At 40.1% G+C, this 26,827-nt stretch overlaps 1 protein-coding gene across 1 annotated transcript; it reads right to left on the reverse strand.

The window, feature by feature from the left end:
* Positions 1-300: 300 nt before the first annotated feature.
* On the reverse strand, positions 301-26,827 carry LOC131220086 (uncharacterized). Its single transcript, XM_058215056.1, has 3 exons — positions 26,678-26,827; positions 21,753-23,351; positions 301-1,682 (listed from the first exon to the last, which is right to left on the reverse strand). The coding sequence occupies exons 2-3, from the start codon at positions 23,349-23,351 to the stop codon at positions 537-539; spliced, it is 2,745 nt and encodes a 914-aa protein (XP_058071039.1). The 5' UTR covers positions 26,678-26,827; the 3' UTR covers positions 301-536.

A 26,827-nucleotide genomic window follows, 5' to 3' on the forward strand; every position in this document is an offset into this window, starting at 1 on the left:
CTTTCTCACCAATTCAGTGAATCCAAACACAGGCCCTCAAGTAAAAAGCACTGAAAATATCAAATTTCATATGATAAACGCTGAAAATAAGTTATCTAACATACCCCAAGTCTCCAAACACTACTCATAGACAGTCAAGTTCAAGAGAACAGTTCAGAAACTGCTACTGCCTAAGCTGGAGTGTGGATTCTAAAACACGATTAAAACAGAGAATTCAATCATTCACAACACGCCTTGTTCCATGCAAAATTTCAGATAGCAGAAAACTTCATGATATATGGTTAGGATAAAGCTAACATATAAAACTATTGAAGAAAAAGATTTATTAACAACTAAAGAAAAACAGAAGCAAACTAGCAACAGCCACATTAGGGCCATTCTTCAGTCTTAACAAGAAAATTATGCTAAAAACCTAAAAACATCACATAGAGCATATATTTGCCCAAACAAACCATTCAAAACCTAACCTAATCATATAGTTTTTTTATTCTAACCAGACCACCAGAAAGCCATTTCATCTATAACCCAGCGCAGACTTAGAAACCACCACGGAGGCGAAGGACAAGGTGAAGGGTGGATTCCTTCTGTATGTTGTAATCTGCCAGTGTGCGTCCATCCTCAAGCTGTTTACCAGCGAAGATGAGGCGCTGCTGGTCTGGTGGGATCCCCTCCTTGTCCTGGATTTTTGCCTTCACGTTGTCAATCGTATCAGAACTCTCCACCTCCAGAGTTATGGTCTTCCCAGTGAGAGTCTTCACGAAAATCTGCATACCGCCACGTAGACGCAGCACCAGATGGAGCGTCGATTCCTTCTGTATGTTATAATCAGCAAGGGTGCGCCCATCCTCCAACTGCTTTCCGGCAAAAATCAGCCTCTGCTGATCTGGAGGAATCCCCTCCTTGTCCTGGATCTTCGCCTTCACATTGTCAATGGTATCTGAGCTCTCGACCTCCAAGGTGATGGTCTTCCCTGTCAGTGTCTTGACGAATATTTGCATTCCACCGCGCAGACGCAAAACCAGATGAAGAGTAGACTCCTTTTGGATATTGTAATCTGCAAGGGTCCTCCCATCTTCCAACTGCTTCCCTGCAAAGATCAACCTCTGCTGATCCGGAGGAATCCCTTCCTTATCCTGTATCTTCGCCTTCACATTGTCTATAGTGTCAGAGCTCTCCACCTCTAGAGTGATGGTCTTGCCTGTTAGTGTCTTGACGAAGATCTGCATACCACCCCTGAGGCGGAGGACAAGATGAAGGGTTGATTCCTTCTGTATGTTGTAATCAGCAAGTGTACGACCATCCTCTAGCTGTTTCCCTGCAAAGATCAGGCGCTGCTGGTCTGGAGGGATACCTTCCTTGTCTTGGATTTTGGCCTTTACATTATCAATTGTGTCGGAGCTCTCCACCTCGAGGGTGATGGTCTTTCCGGTGAGTGTCTTTACAAATATCTGCATACCTCCTCTCAGGCGGAGCACGAGGTGGAGGGTCGACTCTTTTTGAATGTTGTAGTCAGCCAATGTGCGCCCATCTTCAAGTTGCTTTCCAGCAAAGATGAGCCTCTGCTGGTCAGGAGGGATGCCTTCCTTATCTTGGATCTTGGCTTTGACATTGTCAATAGTGTCAGAACTCTCGACCTCGAGAGTGATGGTCTTCCCAGTGAGTGTCTTTACAAAGATTTGCATCTGTCATCAACAAAACAAAAGAAAGAAAGATAAGCATTGGTATATAGTTAATAAGTCCTTAGCTAAACAATACAACCGCATTAGGAAGAAACACAAGGCAATTAATCCAGAAACAGGAAAAGCATAAGAATATCACTGATGAACAATTGGGAATGAATGCAGAGTGGTACCAATAGAATAGTTATTGAAAACACAACACTAAGATTTTGATAATGGAAAATGACATCTAATATGATGGAAAGAAATTTTAAGCCCCAATCTCACTGCCTTGCAAACAGAACATCACTATTCTAGTACCGTTAAAAAAATAAGAAGGACGAAATAAGCACCAGTGTCCCTTTTACATAACTTCTACAACCACCCCTTTAAAAAAGTTTAAAAGAGGCAAGCAACAAGAATAAATGGAATTACATCCGCAAGGCATAACTGTGAGAATCCCTCCCTTCATATTGTATTGAATGATGATCTAGACTAAATCAATGGTCAATTTGCATATAAATGCAGGCATGAGAACAAACAGCTAAAAGAAGCACGGCCAACTGCTCAAAGGATGTGGTGAGAAGACTCGCAGTATCATGGTTGTGATTGCTATGAAGGAAAGCTTTTGTTGTCCACTACAGAGGACCAACATATAATCCAGATTGCTGAAAATGGGCCAAAATTGTATGGAATGCTACCGGGCTAGTATATACTAGCCCTGTAAACTAAACTATCACCCTATAAATAATCTACCTGTAATCACAGACAAGGAACCAGAGAACTGTCACCTAAACAAACTAATACAGCACAAACCTATCATAGATGCAAAGAAAGGTAATCAGAAACAGAACTCTCTTCTAAAAATGAATGCCATGAATTTGGATCTAAATTATTAGTCTAAAATGAGGTGGAAAGACTAAATTGTAATTGCCTCTTTCAGCATACGTATTGAGGGACTACAATCCAAAATATAGTTATATTACTTTCAAATTGGAGATGAAATCTCTGCAATTGTGGTTCAAGAGTGATGCCGTCGAACCCCTAGTCATGAGTGTGAAGTGGCTCAAAGTTGGTTAAATCATGTCACACATGTGGCAAATCTTCTTACAAAATAATTGCATACCAGTGTATCTATACTGCGGTATATACACAATCTAGTGTAAACAGCTATCTACAAACCCATATGGTTGTGTATACAGCTGTACATACCCAAACTAGGGCTCCAACTTGGGTTAGGGTGATCAGGCCAGGTTGCCAGGGTCCTTGGGTCAGGTTAGGGTTGGAAAACTCCAATCTGATTTGGAATTAGGGTTTGGTTTGGGTTGAGCAAATTTAGGTTGGGTTAGGCCAGGTTGGGAATAATAACATGTATTTAGGTCAGTAACTTAACCAATACAGCACAAACCAATGGTCTTTACAAGCTGATTGATCAAAGATCTAATCAATCCAACCCTTCATATTGTATTGAATGATGATCTAGACTAAATCAATGGTCAATTAATCAATTGAATGGAATCAAAAGTCAAACTTAAATTGTGAAGCCCATTGGATCAATCATATAGTAATCAAGTTCTCTTTTGTGCGAGAGAGAGAGAGAGAGAGAGAGAGAGAGAGAGAGAGGGAAACTTTCAATAGGGTGGATTTCCGCACCTGTAGAATAGATTACCCTGATTGGAAGCTGTATTTGGTGGGCCATTTGAATCGAAGCTCGCCATTCGTAGGTTACCGTAAAGAAAATCTCGATTCCCTTTTCTTCTTTCTTCTATTAGATTGTTAACGGAATTGATTTAGGAAGAAAATGAGAGAAAAAATAAAAAAATCCAGAGAAATCCGAAGATTTGGGGAAGAATCTAGGGTTTCAGGGTCGCTCGGACGGAAAATGGGTTCGGAGCCCTTTTCTCTCGGGCGCGGTTGTGCTACTGACGGGTTGAGTAGCGAACTCGCTACTGAAGTGACGTCACCAAGTTCTGTGGGTCCCACCATGATGTATGTTTTGTATCCACACCGTCCATCCATTTTGAGAGACCATTTTAGGTCATGAGCCAAAGAATGATTCAGATCCAAATCTCTAGTGGACCCCACCACAGAAAAAGTGGAGAGAGTGACGCTCACCATTAAAAATTTCTAATGGCCATAAAAGTTTTAAATGAAGCTGATATTTGTGTTTTACCTTATTTAATGTTTGTGTTAACTTATGAACAGATTAGATCTCAAATAAACATTACGGTGGACCTTAGGAAGGTTTCAATGGTGGGTGTAACTCACGCCACTGTTTTCCGTGGTGGGGTCAATTATAGTTTTGGATCGGCCTAATTCTTTTGATCATGCCTTAAAATGTTCTCTCCAAATGGATGGACGGTGTGGATACAACACATACATCATGATAGGATCCACATAACTTGGTGACGTCACTTTTGTAGCGAGTCTCGCTACTCAACTTGTCATGTAGCTACTCCACGTCCTTTTTCATCGGGCACGGCTACAAGAGGTACGTATGCATCTTTTCACACGTGTAGTGGGCCTGCAATCTGAACTGTTCATGTGATGTGGCATCCCATGAAACTCCCAGAAACCAAATTTTACCCTGATCTAAAACTCTGGTGGGCCATAACAAAGAATGATGCAAATCAAGGGAGAAAATTGTTTTCTTTTATAATGGCCCACTGAAGTCTTAGATGAAAGCAAAAGTTGAGCCATAGAAGTTTCATGGAGTGCTGCATCACTTAGACCGTTTAGATTTTGGACTTACATCACATTTGATGAGTTCTCAGAAAGTTCTCAGGTAACTCTGCTGCTGGGAAAATCTGCGTTGGCGCGGATCAGGAGCCTAAAGATGGATGGTCTGTCAGGGCTCTGTAAGGCCCACCATGATATATTTGTTTTATCTACACCGTCCATCCATTTTGATATGTTATTCTAGGGAATGAGCCCAAAATGTAGCCAGATATGAGACTTAAGTGGTCCACACCACAGGAAGTTGTGGTGAGAATGATATCCACCGTTGAAGTTTTCTTAGTGCCCACCATGATGTTTATTTTCCATCCAATTTGTTATAAGGTCTAATAGACCTGGATGAAGGGAAAACATAAATATTTGCTTGCTCCAAAACTTATGTAGCCCCTGTAATTTTTTAAATGGTTGTCATTCAATGATCACTTTTTCATGTGGTGTGGTCCACCTAAGATTTGGATTCATTTCATTTTTTGGCCCATACCATAAAATGATTTGTCAAAATGAGTTAACGGTGTAGATACCAAATCATTTTAGCTTATTATCCAAAAAATAAGTACATCCAATTATCAAGTGGACCATACCAAAGGAAAAAGTGGTGATTGACAATTAATGGGCCACGAAAGTTCTGGATCAATCATATATTTGTTTTTTTCTTTGAGTTCATTTACTTTTACGTGTCTTAATTAATGTATGCCAGCTGCATTTGTAATATATAAACTCATTTTTGTTGCTATTAAAGTGATTTTTTATGGCATCGCATGCTTTTTGGGTCCCATTAAATGAAAACTTATTATGTAATGTATTCTTTTCGCAATTTTTTATTCCTAAATATATAAATATGTGTATTTAGCCATGTCTTGAAGTTTCACTAAAAAATTCCATCATTTTCCCCAAGTTTCCCCCATTTTCCCTGCATTTCCGGTTATCAGCGATATTATCGGCGATTTGGAATTAGGGTTTGGTTTGGGTTGAGCAAATTTAGGTTGGGTTAGGCCAGGTTGGGAATAATAACATGTATTTAGGTCAGTAACTTAACCAATACAGCACAAACCAATGGTCTTTACAAGCTGATTGATCAAAGATCTAATCAATCCAACCCTTCATATTGTATTGAATGATGATCTAGACTAAATCAATGGTCAATTAATCAATTGAATGGAATCAAAAGTCAAACTTAAATTGTGAAGCCCATTGGATCAATCATATAGTAATCAAGTTCTCTTTTGTGCGAGATAAAAGCCATGATTAGTTGATAACTTCTCTTTTGTATTTTCATCACGTTTTGGTGGCCCACTTTTGGGGCACCAAACAATGTCACAATGGCATGGAATTGGCCCCTTTTGATAGCCCATTGAGTTAGCTTTCAAACAACATCAAGGTCATGCAATTCCAAGGCTGTTGAGTAAGTTATGGCTCATGGCAGTGATGGGATTTAGGAGCAGTTTGGTCATTTTCTATTATTAGGGTTTCTCTTTTTCACCTTAAGCCTACATAAGGATATGTTGTGGATGTGTAATGGATTAATTTGATGATTTGAATAAAGGCTCTTTGGTTTGCTGTTCTTTGGTCTGGAAGAGGATTTTGAAGGGGATATTTGTGATCTCTAGCACCCAGCTCCTAGAGGATTATTAGGTTCCTTCAATACAATTTTGTTTTTTCCATAAAAATATTGTTTTTGTTGTCTAATGTCTTGAATATGTCTATAAAAAGGTCTGTCGATGACATTGGCAGACTATCAATTCCATCAAGCAAATGTCGATGCCATTGACAGATGCTCGATCCCATCGAGAAAATCCGAAAAAATCTTAGTTAATTGCTGGACAGTTTTGGAGTTGCTACTCAATGGCATTGAAGGTGGCTTCGATGTCATCGACTGGTCCTCGATGATTGTCAATGCCATTGAAGGTCCCATCGAAGACGCACAGGTAGAACTACGTAAGTGCACAATTTGTTTCCTATTCCGGTTGCAATAGTATATATATATAGGGTATAATCAGGATTTGGGTGAGGTTGGGATTCTCTATGATATGCTTGAAGGTTTTGGAGAGAAAAAGGCTATGGCTTTTATTCTTGAGGCTTTGATCGATAAGGTTTCATCTCTTGTAACTTCATTTTTCATAGTGCATTCTCATTTTGTGCCATAGTTTTTTTTTTCAGCAAGGGTTTTTCCACATAAATTCGGATTGTTCTCTGGTTGGATTTGCTTGTGTGATTGTGATTACTTTGTTTAATTCCACTCTATGTGATTCCACGAGTCCCAACAATTTTATCTATCCTTGATCCTTTGCATCACTTTAGGGTGCCTGAGTTTTATCCCTAACCCGAACAACCTACTATTTCAACAAGAATATCCAATCAAGACAACTCTGCAAAAGTAATCCCTGTTCCAGATCCATCTCACAAAGCATACCAAACATGCATCTAGAAAATTAAGCCTCTTCTAAGTAAAATTGAAACAAGGGAAAAACTAAAGAGAAGGAGATTACATGCTCCTCAAAGATACATAAAGAAAGCCTAATCAATATCCAAAACAAAAAACAAAAAGACATCCGATCTACAGAATGAAAGAAATCTATCGGTCAGATCAAACCAATAGATCATAGGGCATAGATCTACCAATAATTCAAACACAAACTCGATCAATGCCACCGGGATACGATTTTCAGCAAGAAAACAAGATATAAACGCGCATCCATTCATAACACAACCATAGACCCTATCAATAACGAGAAAAACACATGCTCTTAAAAGACCCGCAAGAAAAACCGACGGAAAATATGTATCGACGGTCATTCAGCACGGATCTACGAAAAACTCCCACAATACAACCGATCAAAAGAAAAAAGGCTATGATTTTCAAAAAATAAACAAGATCAGAACACATCTATTAAAGCCCTATCAACGATGGTAAACCGGATGAAAAACATGATATATATGAGCAGAGAGAGATATATATGAGGAGAGAGAGAGAGAGAGAGAGAGAGAGAGAGAGGAACATACTTTCAGATGGCCTGTCTGCGACTTTTTTTCGCCTTTGCCTTCGCTAGAAAAGAGAGAAAACGCCGTCGCTAGAAGAGAGAGAATGACCGCTTCCAGGATTAGCTTGCAATTTATAGGAGTCGAAGAACCTTAGGAACCCTAACCAATAAGCTAAAGACAGGCGCACGTTGCGTTTCTGGAGAGTTCCGCTGGTTAGGACGCGGATTTCCTGCGAAAACCTTTCGCAAGAAGTTATTACCCGTAAACCTAGGTAGGGCCCACCGTGATGTTTGTAATAAATCCACCCCGTCCATCTGCTTTTTGAGATCATTTTAGGACATGTGTCAAAAATTATCCGTATCCAATACTCGAGTGGGCCGAAAACGTGATGATTAAATGTCCACGGTTGAAATATTCGGAGGCCAAAGAAGTTTTGAATTGGTATAATATTCTGAGTTTTAGTTATCTCAGTAGGAATTATGTTATGAACGGCATGGATGGCATGTAAACATCACTGTAGACCCAGAAAGGTTTCAACGGTGGAAATTTCTCTACACACCTTTCCTTTAGTGCGGCACACTTGAGTTTTGTATACTTCTCATTTTTATTATCAAATACTAAAACTAGCTCATAAAATGAATGGACGGAGTAGATTTCTCAAAACATCACGGTGGGCCATCTAACTTTTCAGCGCAGAAACCTCGTGCTAAAAAGGCTTTACAGGAAATCCGCGTCCCGCTGGTTACGGTTACTTGACGGTCATAACATTCGATTGTGCCTTTCTTGACTTGCGCTGCAGGGAAAGCAGCATTGCGACTGAGTCGTTGTTCCAACGTTTCCTCGCTTGGGAGGGCGCGGCTGTGTGGATCTCAAGATCCAACTTAGACTGCGGGACTGCCTTGATGTATTTGCTTTACATCCATGCTGTGGGAAACGGGTTGGCTACTCCTGCCACCAGCCCAGTGGCTGGTGGTCGGTGCTCTATGAGCCCACTATGATGGATGTGTTTTATCCATTCTGATCATCCATTTTTATTAGCATTTTAGGGCTTTAAGCCAACAATGAGAGGGATCCAAGTCTCAGGTGGACCACAACACAGGAAAACAATAGTGATTGGATATCCACCATTTAAATCCTCCTAAGGTCCACTGTACTGTTTATTTGACATCCAATCTGTTGATTAGATCATACAAACCTAGATGAAGGTAAAAAACAAAGATCAGCTTGATCCAAAATTTTATGGCCGCCACAAAATTTTTAATGATCGACGTTCATTCATCAACACTGTTTCCTATAATGTGTTCCAATTGAGATTTGGATACACCCCATTTTTTGTCCCATACCATAAAATGATCTAAAAAAAAAAATAGATGGATAGCATGGATGAAACACATACATCATGGTGGGGCCGACAGAGCAGTGACCACCAGCCATTGGCTGGTGGCTGGGGGAGTTGCCAATCCGTTTCCCATGCTGTGCATCTGTTTTTGAAAGTTCAATCAGATTTAGATCCTAGGTGGACCACACCATGCGAAACAGTTGTGATTGAATGCCCACCATTAAAAAATTCCTAAGGGCCACCGAAATGTTTATTTACCATCCAACATCTTGATAAGGCCACAAAGACCAGGATGGAGGGATTATACAAAAGATTGACCCAAAAAACTTGTGGCCAACGTGAGGTTTTTAATGGTCCACCTGAGATTTTGATCTGCTTCATTTTCATCATCTTTCAAAACAGATGGACGCGTGGATGTGAGGCACGTACATCAAGGTGGGCCAGGATTGATTGGGTTCGCCGGATGGGTAGCTGTTACTCGGTGGATCCGCATCAAGTGCATCAAAGTGGGCCCACCACTAACGTGTTACTCGGATGACACCTAATCGGCTGCCGATTGCGAAGTTTCCTCGGAAGAAGTCCACACCGTTTACGAGGGAAAAGGATCGAACCCTACCAGACTAAGGTATCCTCAAGGGACGCGGATTGCTCACTGACCCTTCCACCACCGAACGTAGGGCTGAAAGTCGGGCGGGTTGGGTTGGTGCTCAACCCTAGCACAACTCAAGGTTGCTATACCTTGACCCTAACCCAACTCAACCTAATCTCGGGTTTGAAATTTTTAACCTATGCCTAACTCAAGTGGGCTCGGTTGGATTAGTTAGGTTGATATATGCTAATATTTTTATTATTATAATAGAATATTATATTTTCAATAAACATGTTATTTTTTGTATCTATGATTTTATTAATTATATATGTAGTTATTTATAGTAAAGAACTTTATTTTTTTCTAAACAAACAAGCTAAAATATAAGATAACTACTTTAAAAGTCATATTGTGTAGCACCAATTTATTTGGGAGAGAAATCCAGCATATCTAATTAGCTTTAGTCATCAAAAATCACGTAGACTAATGAAACCCGACGGCACTGGAATTTCTTGTGACTTTAACACAAACAATCCACACTTAATTATAATTTATAAGCAACTTATACATCGATCAAGTTTGAGTTAGGTCGGGCAACTCGAGCCAACAAGGTTTATTGGGTTGGTGTTTGTATAGCCCAAGCCTGAGACCGAACCCGATACATCCTGCCTAAGCCCAACCCAATGTCAGGTCAGTCACAAGAATTAGGTTGAACCCACCCAACTTTCAACCCTAACCAGACAAGACTTTGGGGTCCATCTTTAACTTTGGGGCCCCCTTCGATTTACGTGTCTTTTATTATCATCGAACCATTTCACTGATCATTTTAAGGTATTGTTGCACTCAATTCAATCAGATTATGTTGCTCATGTGAGTAAGGGTCAAGATTTGATACACGTGTGTGAGTAGGATGAGCAGGCGTGCTAGAGTCTGCCTAACTCAAGGGTTGATTGAATTGTTGGTGTCCCCTTCATCGAGACGAGTATATTACAGATTGGGATTAAAGATCTAGACTCCTCTTGTTCATGAATATTGTACTATGTTCAGGTGATTTGTGAAAGGAAATGAGGCTAATCCTTCTAAATGAGTTCTTTTTGTGTTATTACAATAAAAGTGAGTCTACGAGCTTAAGAACTTGTTCTTTCATCAACACTTTAAGTTCAAAATAATTCTCGAATGAACAAAGATTCCTTTTTAAATTAAAGAAGGCAAAACGTTGACAATTTTATTAATATTTGAAAATAATGTTCATTACAATCGACAAATTGCAAAACAAAAAGGAAATGATAAATACATGATGTGCCTATTGGAACAGACGATCGAGGCGGGTGTAATCAACTAAATTGAAAATGATTAAATTTTATTGTTGATAATTTTAAAAATATTTCAATAAAAACCATTCCTAAATGTGACCATTGGATCACAAGATGAAGGACTGAATTTTATTTTCAAAAATCAAAACAACATGCACGATATTCGAGGTATTAATAATTGATTTTAGTTTTCTCTGAATTCTCATATTTCTCCAAAATGATAAGTAGAACATAGGATAGTCGGCCTTAACATGTGGTGCTAATTTGATCGTCTTAAAATGCAAACTAGTGCATCCGAGTTAGCACAACCACACTTTTAGTCATGAAAAGCCTTTATAATCATAATGTGGGAATTGAAAATTCAAGTGGCAAAAAAATAATTTGGGGTGACTCTATTATGGGACACTTGTAAGCCCAACACATTGTAATGTATGAGATTCATAAAGAACATAAAGCAGCAAAATGTGCAAGCAATTACCCATTACAAACAACATGCCTTACAAGCACTCATTGGGGATCGTGCATCATCAAGAACTACGTTTACAGATCCAAGTGATTATCTTCATAAGGCTATAAAAAGCATAAGGGCTCTGACTACTTAGAATTAGGACTTGTAAACAACCTTAAGGGTCATTTGGCAACATGGATTTGGAGGGATTTGAGGTGATTTCAAATCCCCAGGCTATTTGGGGGCATAAAGTGTCATGCCCTAAACTTGGAATCGAGCTCACTAAATTTTTGGCCATCGAATACAGTGTCAACAGCCTCTGTACTACCCCATTCTCGGCTCCTAGCTCTCATGTGTCAGGTTCCAATCTTGGGATCGTACAAGGAGAATTTTCAGGGTGATTTTTTTTTTTTTTGGTAAAGGAGCATAACCACAAGTGTACCCAAGTCACAAAACATCATCACCATATATCCACTAATATAATATTTGAGTACAGTGCTGAAAGGAAAATATATCATATAACAAAATTTCAAAAGATCGGGCACATGCTCCTGCCTCAATGCTACGTAGTCTAACATAACTTGCACGAAACGAATGTGTATAAGCTTACTATGAAGCTTAGAGAGTACGTGCATGTGTGCGTAATGCATGTGCCAAGCATACAAATGTCAAAGTAAGCAAAATTAACGGAAGGCTAAACTGGCAAGTCCATAAATGATGTTAGTCATACTAAGGCTATGCAATGCAAGGACTACATGGTCGAATGTCATATGTTAGAGATGCAACACAAGCATGTCAATCCTCTACTAGTCCACGTATCAATATAGTTCGCCACTGGAAATATCACCGAAGTCTAGTACACTCAAACACTGGCTGCCGCCCCAATGCGCGCATGACCAAGTGAGTGGAAGAGACCTCACTATCTGCCTTACACTGGGTATGCCAATGCCTACCCAGCTTATCGATAGCGGACCCATTTATGAGCTGGTCAAACTCAACTTAGCTTACAGCCCCCTACTCTCAGGCGGATAAGGTCACACTCCTTTCAGCACTCGGGCACTCATGTTATCTACTCAGTTGAAGTATTATACTGGTACCACAAAGGTTTACTGGTACCACAAGAGTTTAAGGATTTTCACCCAAGGACATCCATGACGCCCAATTGCTAGAACAGATATGTTCGGTATCTAATCTGGCCATCCATGATATATTTGTGGAGGCCATAACCCTAATGTCGCTAGGGCATAAAGTGATCGTGACATATAAGATGCGAAATGCATGAGTCATACCATCCAAGTCATGCATCAAACATGCACGTACCGTGTGATCATGTGGGGTAACCCTATCTCATATGAAGTTCCCTAAGTATCTTAGCCCAATAGCATATGATATGATTAATCGCCACCCATAACATGCATACAAATGATGCATATGGGCATATGTCTGGGCATAATGTCATTATACTAAGCATGTTCTTAGTGTGTCCTACCAGGTTAAGTACACTAGCATGTTATCAGACATATCAAACAATAATCAGCCGTAATTGGCACACCATATACAGATAGTGGGAACTGAACGACATGCCTTACTAGAAATATAGAAGTCTATGTGGTATGACCCACATTAGACTAACATCAGCTCCTTATGTAGCCTGCAAGGCATGAATAGAATATATATAACAAGGCAGGGTCCACTGGGAGTAACCCGGATGGATACTCACATGTACAACACGTGTGTTAGTATGCTCCCAATCCATTTAGGCACATGGCCCACTAATGATATCCCAAAATAATTAGATTATCAATGACATCACTATAATTACTTTAATAGAATGATTTACACCATCTAATCATTGCTAATGTAAATTGATGGTTACAGATCATTAGTTAGTCACTAGGATGTGATCATATACTCATGGCCCATCTGAGTCTTGGGATTTCATCAGTTCAAGCAAAGTATATGCTTAAATGGATTTAATAAAAATATAGTTTCAACATTCACACACCAATTAATTTAAGGATTTGAATTCAAGATGCCAAATATAACCAAAGACCTATGAAATCTTGATTTCAGGGATTCCCAAGTCCAACGGATCCCAAAACTAGGGATTCTGAAGTTCAAGAGATCCCAAAACCAAGAAATCTCAAGTTCAAGAGGTTTCTACCCCCACATTACCCTATGGTACGACCCACATGAGATCTGGATCAACCTGAGTTTTGGGCCCATGGCCTAACATGGTCTGATAATACGGATGAACATAGTGGATATGATACATACATCGTGTAGGGTCCCACATGTGGGGGCAGCCCGAGGAGGCTTCCTCCCTCATGTCACTGGGCAATGCCGCCCGGGGACACATATCTTTTGTGTTTGTTTCTCTTTTTTTATATGCTATCAGTGCGGGCCCCACGTGAACCTTCTACTCCGTTCACCGCGTTGTCCATCTCGAGTGAGTCTAATGGGCTCTGATTTGGGTTGATTTGGACGAACAGGGACTCTATAGTGGGCCTTGGAAGATTTCAATAATAATGGTTGGTTTTCCTTATTGCGGCCCACTTGAGACCCAAATCTATCTCATCTTTTGGCCCATGGCCTAAAATGATCTTGAGAAGTCAGTGGACGGTGTGGATTCAATATAAACATCAGAATATGGTCCCTCTTGTGAGACTCAAAATTCGCCAAGAATGGGTTATCGCACACGTGCATGGCATTCCTATATTTTTTATATTATTATTATATTCGTTGTATATTTTGCATACACTTTAAGTTGGGCCCCAAGTAGATGATTTAATCCGTTCACCATCTTGGTCACCTCGAATGAGGTCAAATGAACTCTGACTAGGATTGGTTTGAATGATCAAGGACTCCAAAGCGAGCCCTAGAAGGTTTCAACAGATGGGCATTATTCTTCTTAGTACAGCCCACTAGAGACTTAGATTTGCCTCAAATTTTGGCCCATGGCCTGAATTTAACTGAAGTAGATGGTGGATGGTGTGGATTAGACAAATTCATCATAGTGGGGTCCATGTATGGGGGCAGCACAAATAGTCTTCAACCCTCACGTCAGCCCGTGACACTTTTGTTGTTTTTTTTTTTCCTTTCTTCCTCTTATTTTTTGTAGTTTTCTACTATGTGGGGTCCACTAGTAGATAATCCATTCCGTCCATTATATGTGCGAGCTCTCTATGGACTAAAGGAATCCAATGATGGGTAGGTCTACCACCTATACACATACAACAGTCGCCCTTAGAAAGTTCCAACAGTGAAAATTTATTTGCCTCGGTACGGTCCACTAGGAACTCGGATCTGTCTCATTTTTCGTTTTATAACCTAAAATGACATGGAGAAATTGGTGGACGATGTGGATTAGAAAAATACATCAAGGTGGGATCCATGGTTAGGACGCCCCCACCCCACATCCGCATGGTTAACGTGAGGGGGTGCTCCCACTCTCACCATCGATTGTGGTGTGGTCCACTTGATGGTTGGATTGTCTAGATTTTTGGGCTTCACGGCTAAAATGAGCCAGTAGATGGACGAATGATATGGATCTAAGAAATACATTAATATTGATCCCACGAGTGAAAACTTACTCCAAACCTCCCATGTGATGTAAGAAATGACGGTAGGTAACCCAATCCCTTAGTATTTGTGGTATGGCACACTTGAGATTCAAATTAACTTCATTTTTTAGCTCAACGCCTAAAATGAGAAGGGAAATCGGATGGACAGTGTGAATGACACACACACACACACACATCATGATGGGGCTCACGAGAGAAGCCCACATGGTGGCTTTAAAAGGTGATGGTGTGAGAGACATGTCTATAGACATTGTTGCGTCCAGGGACGACGGTGCCACTACCCTCTCCCTCTCTTTTGTTTTAAGGGTGAGGTAGGGCCCACCCAGGAAATCCACTCCATTCATTTGAATGTCTAACTCATTGTGGGGCCAAGAAGCTTTGGGTCACATCCATTTTTGGTGTATTTTCACTATCCAAGTGTGCTTACACAATTAACTGGCTTAAATAGAAATTAAACATTACGGTGGGCCACACAAGGTGGTACACGCTATGATAGCATGTGGGACACGCTCTCCAATAGTGTGACCCACTTGTGGGTCCCACAACACCATGAGAATAAGAAAATAAATGGAAAGGAAGGGAAATAAATCCGACCATTGGGTAGCCCCATGCCACTATGGGGTCCACCACATACTCAATGCATGATTAAGGTGGGTCCTACCCTTATGGGCCTAACAAAATAAAGAAATCACAAAGAAGGGAAGGGTTTTAACCCTCTCATGCACTCACTTAGAAGGATGAATGGTTAGATCGGATTGAATCGGCGATCGAACAGTCCACTAAGCTCCTCTCCACTCTTAACCTCCTCTAATCACTCTTTTCTCTATTCTTTTAGTCTTACTCTCTTGATCTTTCCTAATACTCTCACAAGCTCTCTTTCTTTTCTCTTAATCTCTCCCTAATCTTTTTTTCTTTTTCTCTTTTTCTCTCTTAATTTCTCTCTAATTTTTCTAATATTTTTTTCTCTCTTAATCCCTCTCTACTCTTACTAGGAAATTGTAGAAATGAGAGGGAGTTAGGGAGTTTTTGTGGTAGAGATTTTAGGATAGGGAGGGAATAAGGGGAGAATAGAGGAGTAAAATGGGGAGAACAAGAATAAAAGAATGATGGCTAGCATAAGTAAGCGTATGAGTTGCATGAGAATAACATGAGTTTGTTTGACTAATGGGGAGAGAGTGACATGAGTAATGGATGGCTTGATTGATGGATGGGTTGATAGATTGATGGATTGATTGATTGATGGATCATTTGATTTGACAACATATAGATTTGTACAAGTGGGGCCCACGTGCATTACACGACTCACCTTGGATTGTGCCAAAATTATAACTTCTAATCTAAGGGTCAAAATAGGGCGTACCACGCAGCGTTGGAATCGTAACGCTCACATGGTCGCTAGGATATAAGTCTCAGGGTATCGCAGTACAAAAGTAGGATAACGATCAAAACTCGTCAATTTGATCCGCTGAGAACATGCCATTGTTTAAGTAGAAATGTACGGAAGGTTTTGCGAGGTTATGGGTCTTACATAAAGTAACTGGGGTTTCAAATCCATGATGAGAGCTTGGATTACATCTAAAATCCTTCCAAGAGTTGCATGTGTAACATGTGTGTCACTAGACTATTATTTTATTAGGCACATGGCCCACTAATGATATCCTAAAACAGTTAGATTATCAATTGCATCACTATAATTACTTTAATATGATGATCAACACCGTCCAAATATTGTCCATGTAAATTAACGGTTAAAAATCGTTGGTTAGTCACTTAGACATGATCTTGTTCTTATAGCCCATATGAGACTTGGAATTTCATTATTTTTGGGCAAAGCATATATTTTGGCGGGCTTATTACAACCATTGTGTCAAACATTATATACGTCACTAATTACAGATATTAAAGTTGGTTTAGTAATTAAATTCAAACCCTGTAAATATACCATGCATAACTACTTTTGGATTAAAGTTAATTCCCAATCCAGGGTGTCAAACACAATAGGAGGATTTCAAATCCACGGGGTTCCGAATCTAGGGGATTCTAAATCCACTCTCCCAAACAGGCCCTTCATGTATAATTTGTTGCCTTGTAAAATCGCAAAAATCATATGGACAAATCACAATGCTTTTCCTGACCGTCGAGAAATGTCTGAGTTAATCTATAACTACATAAGTATTTTAACAAACGACACTTTAGTTGAAATAAACTAAACTGTGTCGATCTCTAACCCAGAAGGTGGGGTGTCCACTCGTTTTAACATTCGATTGCACGCAACTAAAAAAAGATATTTGTAGAAACTCTACCCAAAATGAAAATAAAATTACACTTCAAGCTTTAGTCAAGATTCAATTAAAAAAAAACCTATGGACAACTCGAGAACCACTAAAAATCCAAACTAATCAAGGAGCAAACCCCTCAACGGGTCATGGAAACAACTAACGGACCTGATCGGAAGAATTGGAACCTGAGAGACCAAATATTAGCTGAAAATCTGTACTCTCCATAAATATTAACCTAGCATCTCTTCGAGAAAACTAAACTTTGTCAGCCAAGGAAGCGTCAAAATTTCAAATGAAAAGGGCCGAATAGAACCCAAACGCCTCATGAAAGCATTGAATGGTTTCAATCGGTCGATCTCAGACCAAGTTGGTAAACCCAGAGAATAAACTCAATCCTCTGAAGGCTTAGAACCCCCAATGTATGGTAGAAAATGCGCAAAAGATATAAAGTAGGCCATTGGCACGTCGCACATTAATAGCCACTTGGCATGTTTTTTTATACCTAACAAAGATCTTGTCACAGTTTCCTAGAGGTCAAAATCTCAAAATAAGGATAGGTATCATGTCATTGGCTCACCATGAGCTGACGATCTCAATCTATAAATTTAGTGCTCCCCCTACCATTTAAGGAGGCAATTGACAGGAAAGGAAAATACGTGGAGAAATTGAGGGAATCAGACAGAAAGGTTTGGGGAGGCATGTCAACCTCTCTCCCTCTGAAAACTTTTGAGTTTTATAATGGACACTGAAACCCTGCTAAACTCGAGAATTAAAATGATGTAGGGTCCACTTGATCAACCAAAGTGCTTTGATCGTCTGATTATCTTTAAATGATCAAGGGTTGTCACTAATTTAACTCACAAAATTAAAATATCAAAGTTTAGAGAAATAGAAAATTACAGTGTATTGTCGACTGGTTGAATTGATCGGTCAACAGTACCTTCGACCGGTTGACGTTCGATCGAAACCTACTTCGATTGGTCAAATTAAATCTGATTTTTTTAAAAATTCATTGGACACGTTTTGTTCATTTTGATCAATTGAAACTACTTTTTCAATCAGTAGAAATGCCTTTCGATTGGTCAAAATACCTTGTCGAACATAATCAGATTTTGAGAATTAAGTCACTGGACCAATTGGGCTATTTTCGATAGTCGAAACAATCGATCGAGCCGTCTCTATTTACATTGTCCAAACAATCCAAAATTTATAACTTTTTAATTTTTCTTATTTTCCTTATTTCTATTATCTTAAATGATCCATTGATCATATGGGACAAATTTGAACCATCCATTGACAATCACAAAGTCCCCACTTTGGAAATGGTCAATAGATCACCTAGATCCAATCCATTCATACTTTCAAAATCTAATCCAGAATGTAACATGTATCATTCTATCATTTCATCTTTATGGCCATTAAGCGGTCAAATCCATCCATACTTTTTGGATGGCAAGTTAGATCTATCCCAAGTTAAGCATAAATGGTGAGGATCAGATTTGATCCGTTCAATTACCATATTAGAATCTATGGTACAAATGATTCCTGAAGTTATATCTGATTGGCGTGACCATCATACAATCTAATCAATTTTCTTATATAAACGAATCTAATTAAATCTAACACTATTGATGGACCAAACATAATTTTACATTTCACATATATAATTAAATCTAATACAAATGGTCCATTCACTAATCGGATTGATATGAAATTCAAGGCAATGACATCTTTTGACCCTTAGGATCAAGTGATACTTTCAAATCCATTCTAACACGGTCAAACACAAGCAATTAAATCCATTCCTAAATTATTGCCCGTATTTGAAATCCTAATCATATCTTTCTTAAAATTCATCTACGTACCTATGCATTGATTCGTGTGGACAATCCACACCATCCATCGCATAGATCGGGCATATATGAATAAAATAACAAAAAAATAAAATAAATCCATCGACCAGTACTTACCTGAACAATCTCTCCTAAAATCCTCTCTCTCTCTCTCTCTCTCTCTCTCTCTCTCTCTCTCTCTTGATTTTTCTGCAAAAACTCTCATATATCTGTCAACTAAGAGTATTTCTACCAACTTAGCTATTAACTTGTATTTGTTCTTAAATAAAAATTTAAATTTATAACCACATATCACAGCTTTAGGTGTACATAAATTTAAGGTCGTTACAAACTGAGTCCTGGGCTTACTCTTACTCAGTAAATCATGGATGCATTTTGTGTTAGATCATCATTATCTAAGTCTTACATTCCAGTTAATTGGGGTGGGATGCATGAATCATGTTATGCCAATCAACTCTAGTAAGGGCAACAACTAGCATCCTGCAATGAAGTATGGAATGTTTTGTTATTCAAATTCATGACTTTAGTCATGCCTTGAGTTTGATGCAACTGCTAACCTGACGCAACCTCCTTTATATGAACTTGGGACCCAAAAAAGAAAAAGTGGAACCCTAACAGGCACAACATGATAGGATATCACGTGGGATTAGCAGTCTATTACATATTATACAATCAAGAAGTGTGAGATCTGTTCCATTTATCAGGTGAGCCTGCAAGTTGTCTGCATGCTCAGTCAACACCACACGTTTGAAATGGGCCCACGACAGACATACATCCGGTACACATGGATGTATTACAAAAAAATGACCGCTAAAGGAAGAGGAGACAAATAAGATCAGAGGCTAGCTACAATACATCCAGGCGCATAACAATAGAATGAATCGGGCCTTTAGCCTCCAAGAATGGGGCCATCTTCAAATGATCCAAATGGTTGCGGCTCACCTTGTATGGGTGTGAACTGAAAAAACAAAAGCTCATGGATTGGAGTTTTTCAACCCTGTAATCATTTGACCCTTTTACTTTTCATAAGGACAACTTAGAAAAATTAAATGGTAATATGATCTTTGAGTGCTTTTTAGTTACCCTCCACGACTCATAAGCTTATCTATATACATCAGGGTGACCCAGCTTTAGGTTGGGCTTGGACCAACTCGGCCTGTTGGCCAGGCTTGGATCCTGTCTGCATGGCCCAATCAATGTTTTTTTTTGTGTGTTGGACTTGGGGCTTGTCATTTTAGACCAGCCCAACCTGACCCAGGCTGACCTGTTTGTACCCGGTCTTCATTATGAAGGGTTGGTTTCGTTCCTCTAAAATGCTTATTTCTTTGTGCAAGTGTGGCCCATTTGATAAATGGATGGATAAGGAAAATTCAAAGGGAGAGAGATTTTAACAAATTTAAGGGCTGGGTAGGATATGGTCAGGCCGGAAGCCTAGCCTGGCGCAGTGACGCCAGCCTATTGCTACCCAGTATATATACAGGGTTTGGATCATTGAAGAGGATTCCTATCCAACCATGAAAGTGCCCAACATAAATCTCATAAGAAAATCAAACGTATTTAGACCCGTGGACTTGGATCCAAGGGATGATGAGACTTTCTTTGAATTTGATGGATCTCTCTTCAGTGAAGTAAAATTCCATTTTGGAGAACCTTTCCCTTAGTAAGCCCACCAGTGGGATGTTCTTGCCCGAAAATTTCAGCCGGAAATTCATTTTGAAAGCAGAACCCGCTGGACCAACCTCATCTTGACAGGAGTGCAGCATGCATAAGCTACTCCGTAGATGCTTGTGGGCGGGAAGAGCATAGCCCAGATCTCCAAAGTACCATGGAAATCGCTTCCAAGCCACAAAAAGTCTAAATGGGTTTGCTCTCTCACTATCTAGGATAGTTTCCGGTGAAACTCTATTTTATACGAAAGAGCCTGTGGTCATTCTGAGATAATATTCAGAGAAAGGATCATGCAAAAAAGGGCCTGTCCACATGAACATCTTTTATTTTAGATCACAGAACCAGTATATCATCGAATCTTGATAACATGGTTTCCCCCCTAATACGGGTGAGATCTAACTAGTTAAACTCGACATGGATTTTGATTCTGTGAGTTTTGATTCTGTTCGAGACTCTCTCTCTCTCTCTCTCTCTCTCTCTCTCTCTCTCAATTAACGACTGCTCCAGGGAAGACTCTCTCTCTCTCTCTCTCTCTCTCTCTCTCTTAAAAAGAAAAGAATTGGACTCCTTTACCAACATTGACCGCTCCCTCTCTCTCAGTCAATTAACGACTGCTCTAGGGAGATTCTCTCTTAAAAAGATAAGAATTGGACGCCTCCTTTGTACAGGCACCTAGCCCCACAGATACCTGTTCCATTGAGCATGAAACATTTCACTATTTTGGCATGTGGCACCTGCTTTGGGCAAATTAGTAAAATCTCCACCGTGACTCACCTGCTCACAGGTTGGCAAGATCTGACATGTACAGAGCACATGTTATGTGCTCTGTCAAGTTCATATTACTTCAACATTGCAGGAAAAAACAAGTAGCCTTCAAACACAACTCCTAATGCAGAAGCTCAAGAGAAAACAGTTCAGAAACTGCTACTGCCATAGAGCTGCAGGCTTCTAAATACAGCTTAGAACAGAGAATTCAAACATCTCAAAACATGCATAGTTTAATGTAAAATTTCAGATCATAAAACTTTATAATATAAGTACTTGGCTAGATTAAAGGTACTGTATAAAACTACTGAAGAACAAGATATATTAACTTAAACAGGTGAAAGAAGTAGCCTAGAAACAGCCACATTAGGGCCATTCTTCAGTCTTAACAAGAGAATATTTAGGTAAAAATATAGAACTATCATAACAGTGCATTTATTCAAACCAACCATCAGAATCTTAAGCTAAAGGACTGCTGTAGAGTTTTTCACCAAACCATACTACCAGAATGCTAATTCATCTAAAACCAGGCACAGACTTAGAAACCACCGCGGAGGCGGAGGACAAGGTGAAGGGTGGATTCCTTCTGTATGTTGTAATCTGCCAGTGTCCGCCCATCCTCAAGCTGCTTACCTGCGAAGATGAGGCGCTGCTGGTCTGGTGGGATCCCCTCCTTGTCCTGGATTTTTGCCTTAACATTGTCAATCGTATCAGAACTCTCCACCTCCAGAGTAATGGTCTTCCCAGTGAGAGTCTTCACAAAAATCTGCATGCCACCACGGAGACGGAGCACCAGATGGAGTGTCGATTCCTTCTGAATGTTATAATCAGCAAGCGTGCGACCATCCTCCAACTGCTTTCCGGCAAAAATCAGCCTCTGCTGATCCGGGGGAATCCCCTCCTTGTCCTGGATCTTGGCCTTCACATTGTCAATGGTATCTGAGCTCTCAACCTCCAGGGTGATGGTCTTCCCCGTCAGTGTCTTGACAAATATCTGCATTCCACCACGCAGTCGCAGAACCAGATGAAGAGTAGACTCCTTTTGGATATTGTAATCTGCAAGTGTCCTCCCATCTTCCAACTGCTTCCCTGCAAAGATCAACCTCTGCTGGTCTGGGGGAATCCCCTCCTTGTCTTGGATCTTTGCCTTAACATTATCTATTGTGTCTGAGCTCTCCACTTCTAATGTGATGGTCTTGCCTGTTAATGTCTTGACGAAGATCTGCATGCCACCCCTGAGGCGGAGGACAAGATGAAGGGTTGACTCCTTCTGTATGTTGTAATCAGCAAGAGTACGGCCATCCTCAAGCTGTTTCCCAGCGAAGATCAAACGCTGCTGATCGGGTGGGATACCTTCCTTGTCCTGAATCTTGGCTTTCACATTATCAATGGTGTCAGAGCTCTCAACTTCCAAAGTGATGGTCTTTCCTGTAAGGGTCTTGACAAAGATCTGCATGCCACCCCTCAAACGGAGCACCAGATGTAGGGTTGATTCCTTCTGGATGTTGTAATCCGCAAGAGTACGGCCATCCTCAAGCTGTTTCCCAGCAAAAATCAATCGCTGCTGATCGGGTGGAATACCTTCCTTGTCCTGAATCTTAGCTTTCACATTGTCAATGGTGTCAGAGCTCTCAACTTCAAGGGTGATTGTCTTGCCTGTTAGTGTTTTGACAAAGATCTGCATGCCCCCTCTCAAGCGGAGCACAAGGTGAAGGGTGGACTCTTTTTGAATGTTGTAGTCAGCCAATGTACGCCCATCCTCAAGCTGTTTTCCTGCGAAGATGAGGCGCTGCTGATCTGGAGGGATGCCTTCCTTGTCTTGGATTTTGGCCTTGACATTATCAATTGTATCGGAGCTCTCAACCTCGAGAGTGATGGTCTTTCCAGTGAGTGTCTTCACGAAGATCTGCATGCCTCCTCTGAGACGCAAGACAAGGTGAAGGGTTGATTCCTTTTGGATATTGTAGTCAGCCAATGTACGCCCATCTTCGAGTTGCTTTCCAGCAAAGATAAGTCTCTGCTGGTCAGGAGGGATGCCTTCCTTGTCTTGAATCTTGGCTTTGACATTGTCAATTGTGTCAGAACTCTCAACCTCGAGAGTGATGGTCTTTCCAGTGAGTGTCTTTACAAAGATCTGCATCTGTAATCAACAAAGCTGAAGAAAGATAAGCATTGGTGTATCATCACTAACTCATGTGCAAAACAATACACTACATTAGGAAGCAAGCGACAATGGCTAATATCTAGAAATGGGAAAAGGAAAAAGCATCAGAATATAGCTGATGATTAATGGAAATACATCTAGAGGCATAACTGGAGAACCCTATTTAATTTAATTTAATTTATTTATTTTTATATAAAAAAAGAGAGAGAAAAAGAACATAACCCCCTCAGCAAAAATCACAAGTAGCATATCAATGCCGGCATAAGAACAGATGACTAAAAGAAGCATGACCAACTGCTCATAAGATGTGGTAAGAATACCACCAGTCTGATGGTTGTGATTGCTAGGAAGGAAAGTTTTTGTTGTCCACTTCAGAGGGCCAACATATAATCTGGATTCATTGCAAATGGGCCAGAATTGTATGGAATGCAGGTTAGCATACTCCTAAAGTTTGGATTGATATTATTAGTTTAAAATGAAGTGGAGAGACTAAATTGTAATTGTCTCTCTTAGTATTGATGGGCTACATCCAAAATGTAGTTATATTACATTCATATTGGAATTGAGATCTCTGCAATTGTGATTCAGGAGTGATGCAGTTGAACCCCTAGTGATGAGTGTGAAGTGACTCAAAGTTGGTCAAACCATGCCACAAGTGGCCAATCTTCTTACAGTATAATTTTATGATAGAACTAACATGAATATGGTGTGCATATGCAGGATATTATGTACCATGAATATGGTATGTATATGGCAGTATATACACTATTGTGTAAATAGCTGTCTACACACCCATATGATTGCGTATACACAAACTAGGTATCCCAACTTGGGTTAAGTTCAACCCAAACCCAACTAACCCAACCTGAGTTCAGGTCAGGTTGTCAGGGTTCCTGGGTCAGGTTAGGGTTGGGAAAGTCCAAAATGATTTGGAGTGGAGGTTGGCTTTTGGTTGAGCAGATTTAGGTTCAGTAAGTAGGGTTGGGAATAAAAACATGTGTTTAGGTCAGTGATGCGCCAAATAGCCTCACAATCTGGCTGATCTAAGATCTAATCAATTCAACTGTTCAGATTGTCTTAAAAGATAATTTGGACCAAATCAAGAGTCTAGTAATCAATTGGATGGGATCATTTATATATTAATCAACTTCACAAATCATATTTAATTAGTCTGTTGAGTGAGATAAGACTCATGATTTAGTCAATAAATTATCTTTTGTATTTTCATTACATTCAAAGTCTGATGACACAAAATTGGCCATATTTGATAGCCCATAGAGTTAGCTTTCCACCAAGATCAAAATCATGTAATTCAAATGCCGTTTGAGTGAGTTATGGCCATTTACATAGGGCCCATGGTAGTGACAAGATTTAGGGCCACTTTAATCATTTTTTATGAGGGCTTCTCCATCTTTTTTATAGCCTATAAAAGACTGTTATGGAGGCATTTTGAATAGATGTTCTTTGGTTTGCTATTTCTTTTCTCTGGATTTGAAGAGGTTTTTTCTTCTTCTTTTTTTTTTTGGAAGGGTGGATGGACAGTCACCACAATTGGACTGGACTTGGTGTAAGCATGCCTTCACCCATCATACCAACACTTGCAGTTGTGCTAACTCCGTCAAATCCTTAAGACCTAAGGGGTGTGTGTGGAAAGACCCCGATTGATACTTCTTTAGCTCACCTTACATGGCTATCTAAAAATCACAGAAAGTGGGTGTAGCTGAGAGTAGGGCTGTACACAAACCGAGTTAGCTCGGTTAGCTCGCTCGACTCGACTCGAAAAAGCTCGATTGACTCGGTTCGAAACTGAGTTTGAGCTGAGTCAAGCTGATTTTTTTAGCTCAAAAAATTTTCAAACCGAGTTCAAGCTTGCCCAAGCTCAACTCAACTCAGATCGAACCCAACTCGAATCGAACCAGTTCAGTGACTCGGTTACTTTGATATTGATGTTGCTCACCAAGTGTTTGATGAAATGACTCAACAACGTGTGGCTGGTGGCAAGGGAGGTATGTATATGAAACAAATACCCTTTTTTTCTTGATTTTTATGTGGCTTAGAAGGTGTTTGATTAAATACCTATTAAACCACTGCTGCTGTTTTACATACAGCGAGATTTTGAAGGTGCAGTCCATGTGTTTGTGAAAATGCTGCACAAGCGAACTGAGCTCAATCTTGGCTCGAACTGGCCCGTGCTACTAACCGAACCAAGCCGAGCTAGCTAGTCAGGCTCGAGGACCGAGCAGAACCGAGTTCGAGCTGGGGTTAGCAAGTGGCCGAGCCGAGTCAAGCTGTGCCCAGCTCGACTCAGTTCGACTTGTGTGCACCTCTAGCTGAGAGGTTTTATCAGGTCGTCAAAGTTCACATGATCCAAGCCATGTAGCTTAGCATCCCCATTAGGGTTTGCATTAGCATTGTTGGGTCGGTTTAGGGTTGAGTACATAGGAATTCAGGTTAGATCAGGGTTGGGCAGATCGGGCCAGTGGGGTTGGGTCAAGTGGAAAATTGGGTCCTCTTGAGATTGGGTTAGGCTCGGGTAGACCCTCAACCCAACCAGACCTGCCTGAGTTTCAACCCTAACCCAAGGACAGCCTACTACTTTCATCAAGACAACTCTGTAGAAGTAATCAATGCTCCAAATCCATCCATCCTAAAGCATATCAAACATGCATCTACAAAAATAAGCCTCTTCTAAGTAAAATTGAAACAAGCAAAAAAGACAAAAAGAAAAAAGAGATAGATTTGATCTGCATAACGAGGGAATAAATCAACGGATCCGATCAAATCAATAGATCATAGGGCAAAGATCTACCAACGACTTGAACAAAAACAAGATCAAGAGCACAACGCTACAATTTTCGACAATTAAAAAATAAAATAATAATAATAAAAGATCAAAACGCAGAACTATTCCTAACCCAACCATAGACCCTATCAATGATGAGAAAATCAACAGATCATATCTATCGAAAGTCATTCAGCACGGATCTACGACTAACTCCACAATACAACCGATCAAGAGCAAGAGGCAATGATTCTCAACAAGTAAATAAGATAAAAACACAATGTGATAACAAAACTCTATCGCCTACGAGAAATCAGATAAAAAACAGATCTATCAAACACTGAAAAGAGAGAGAGAGAGAGAGAGAGAGAGAGAGAGAGAGAGAGAGAGAGATCTACAGAGAAATCGGATCAAAACTCGATTGAAACAACATCGTATCAAAAATTAAAAACCCATCGAAACAAAATCAGATGAATACTCCTCAAAAGCAAAGCAGAAGAAACGGTGAGAGAGAACTTACTTTTAAGAGCTTTCTACGATTTCTTCTTCGCGTTCGCTGGAATAGAGAGAATGAAGACCTCTGCGAAAACTGGTTGCTTTATATAGAAGTCGGAGTCGCTCTGGAACCTTCTATCCAATAAAATAAGGACACGTTTCGTACGCTCCATTG

Source organism: Magnolia sinica, chromosome 12, assembly GCF_029962835.1.
Source record: "Magnolia sinica isolate HGM2019 chromosome 12, MsV1, whole genome shotgun sequence".
In the NCBI taxonomy this organism is placed as follows: domain Eukaryota; kingdom Viridiplantae; phylum Streptophyta; class Magnoliopsida; order Magnoliales; family Magnoliaceae; genus Magnolia; species Magnolia sinica.

What these genes read in the sequence shown, in the direction of transcription:
- LOC131220086 (XM_058215056.1), bottom strand. Translation starts at nt 23,351, where the DNA reads ATGCAGATCTTTGTAAAGACACTCACTGGAAAGACCATCACTCTCGAG. An exon ending in TCCGCCTCCGCGGTGGTTTC is followed by an intron (nt 1,683 to 21,752) that starts TAAGTCTGTGCC and finishes TGTTGATGACAG; the next exon opens with ATGCAAATCTTTGTAAAGAC.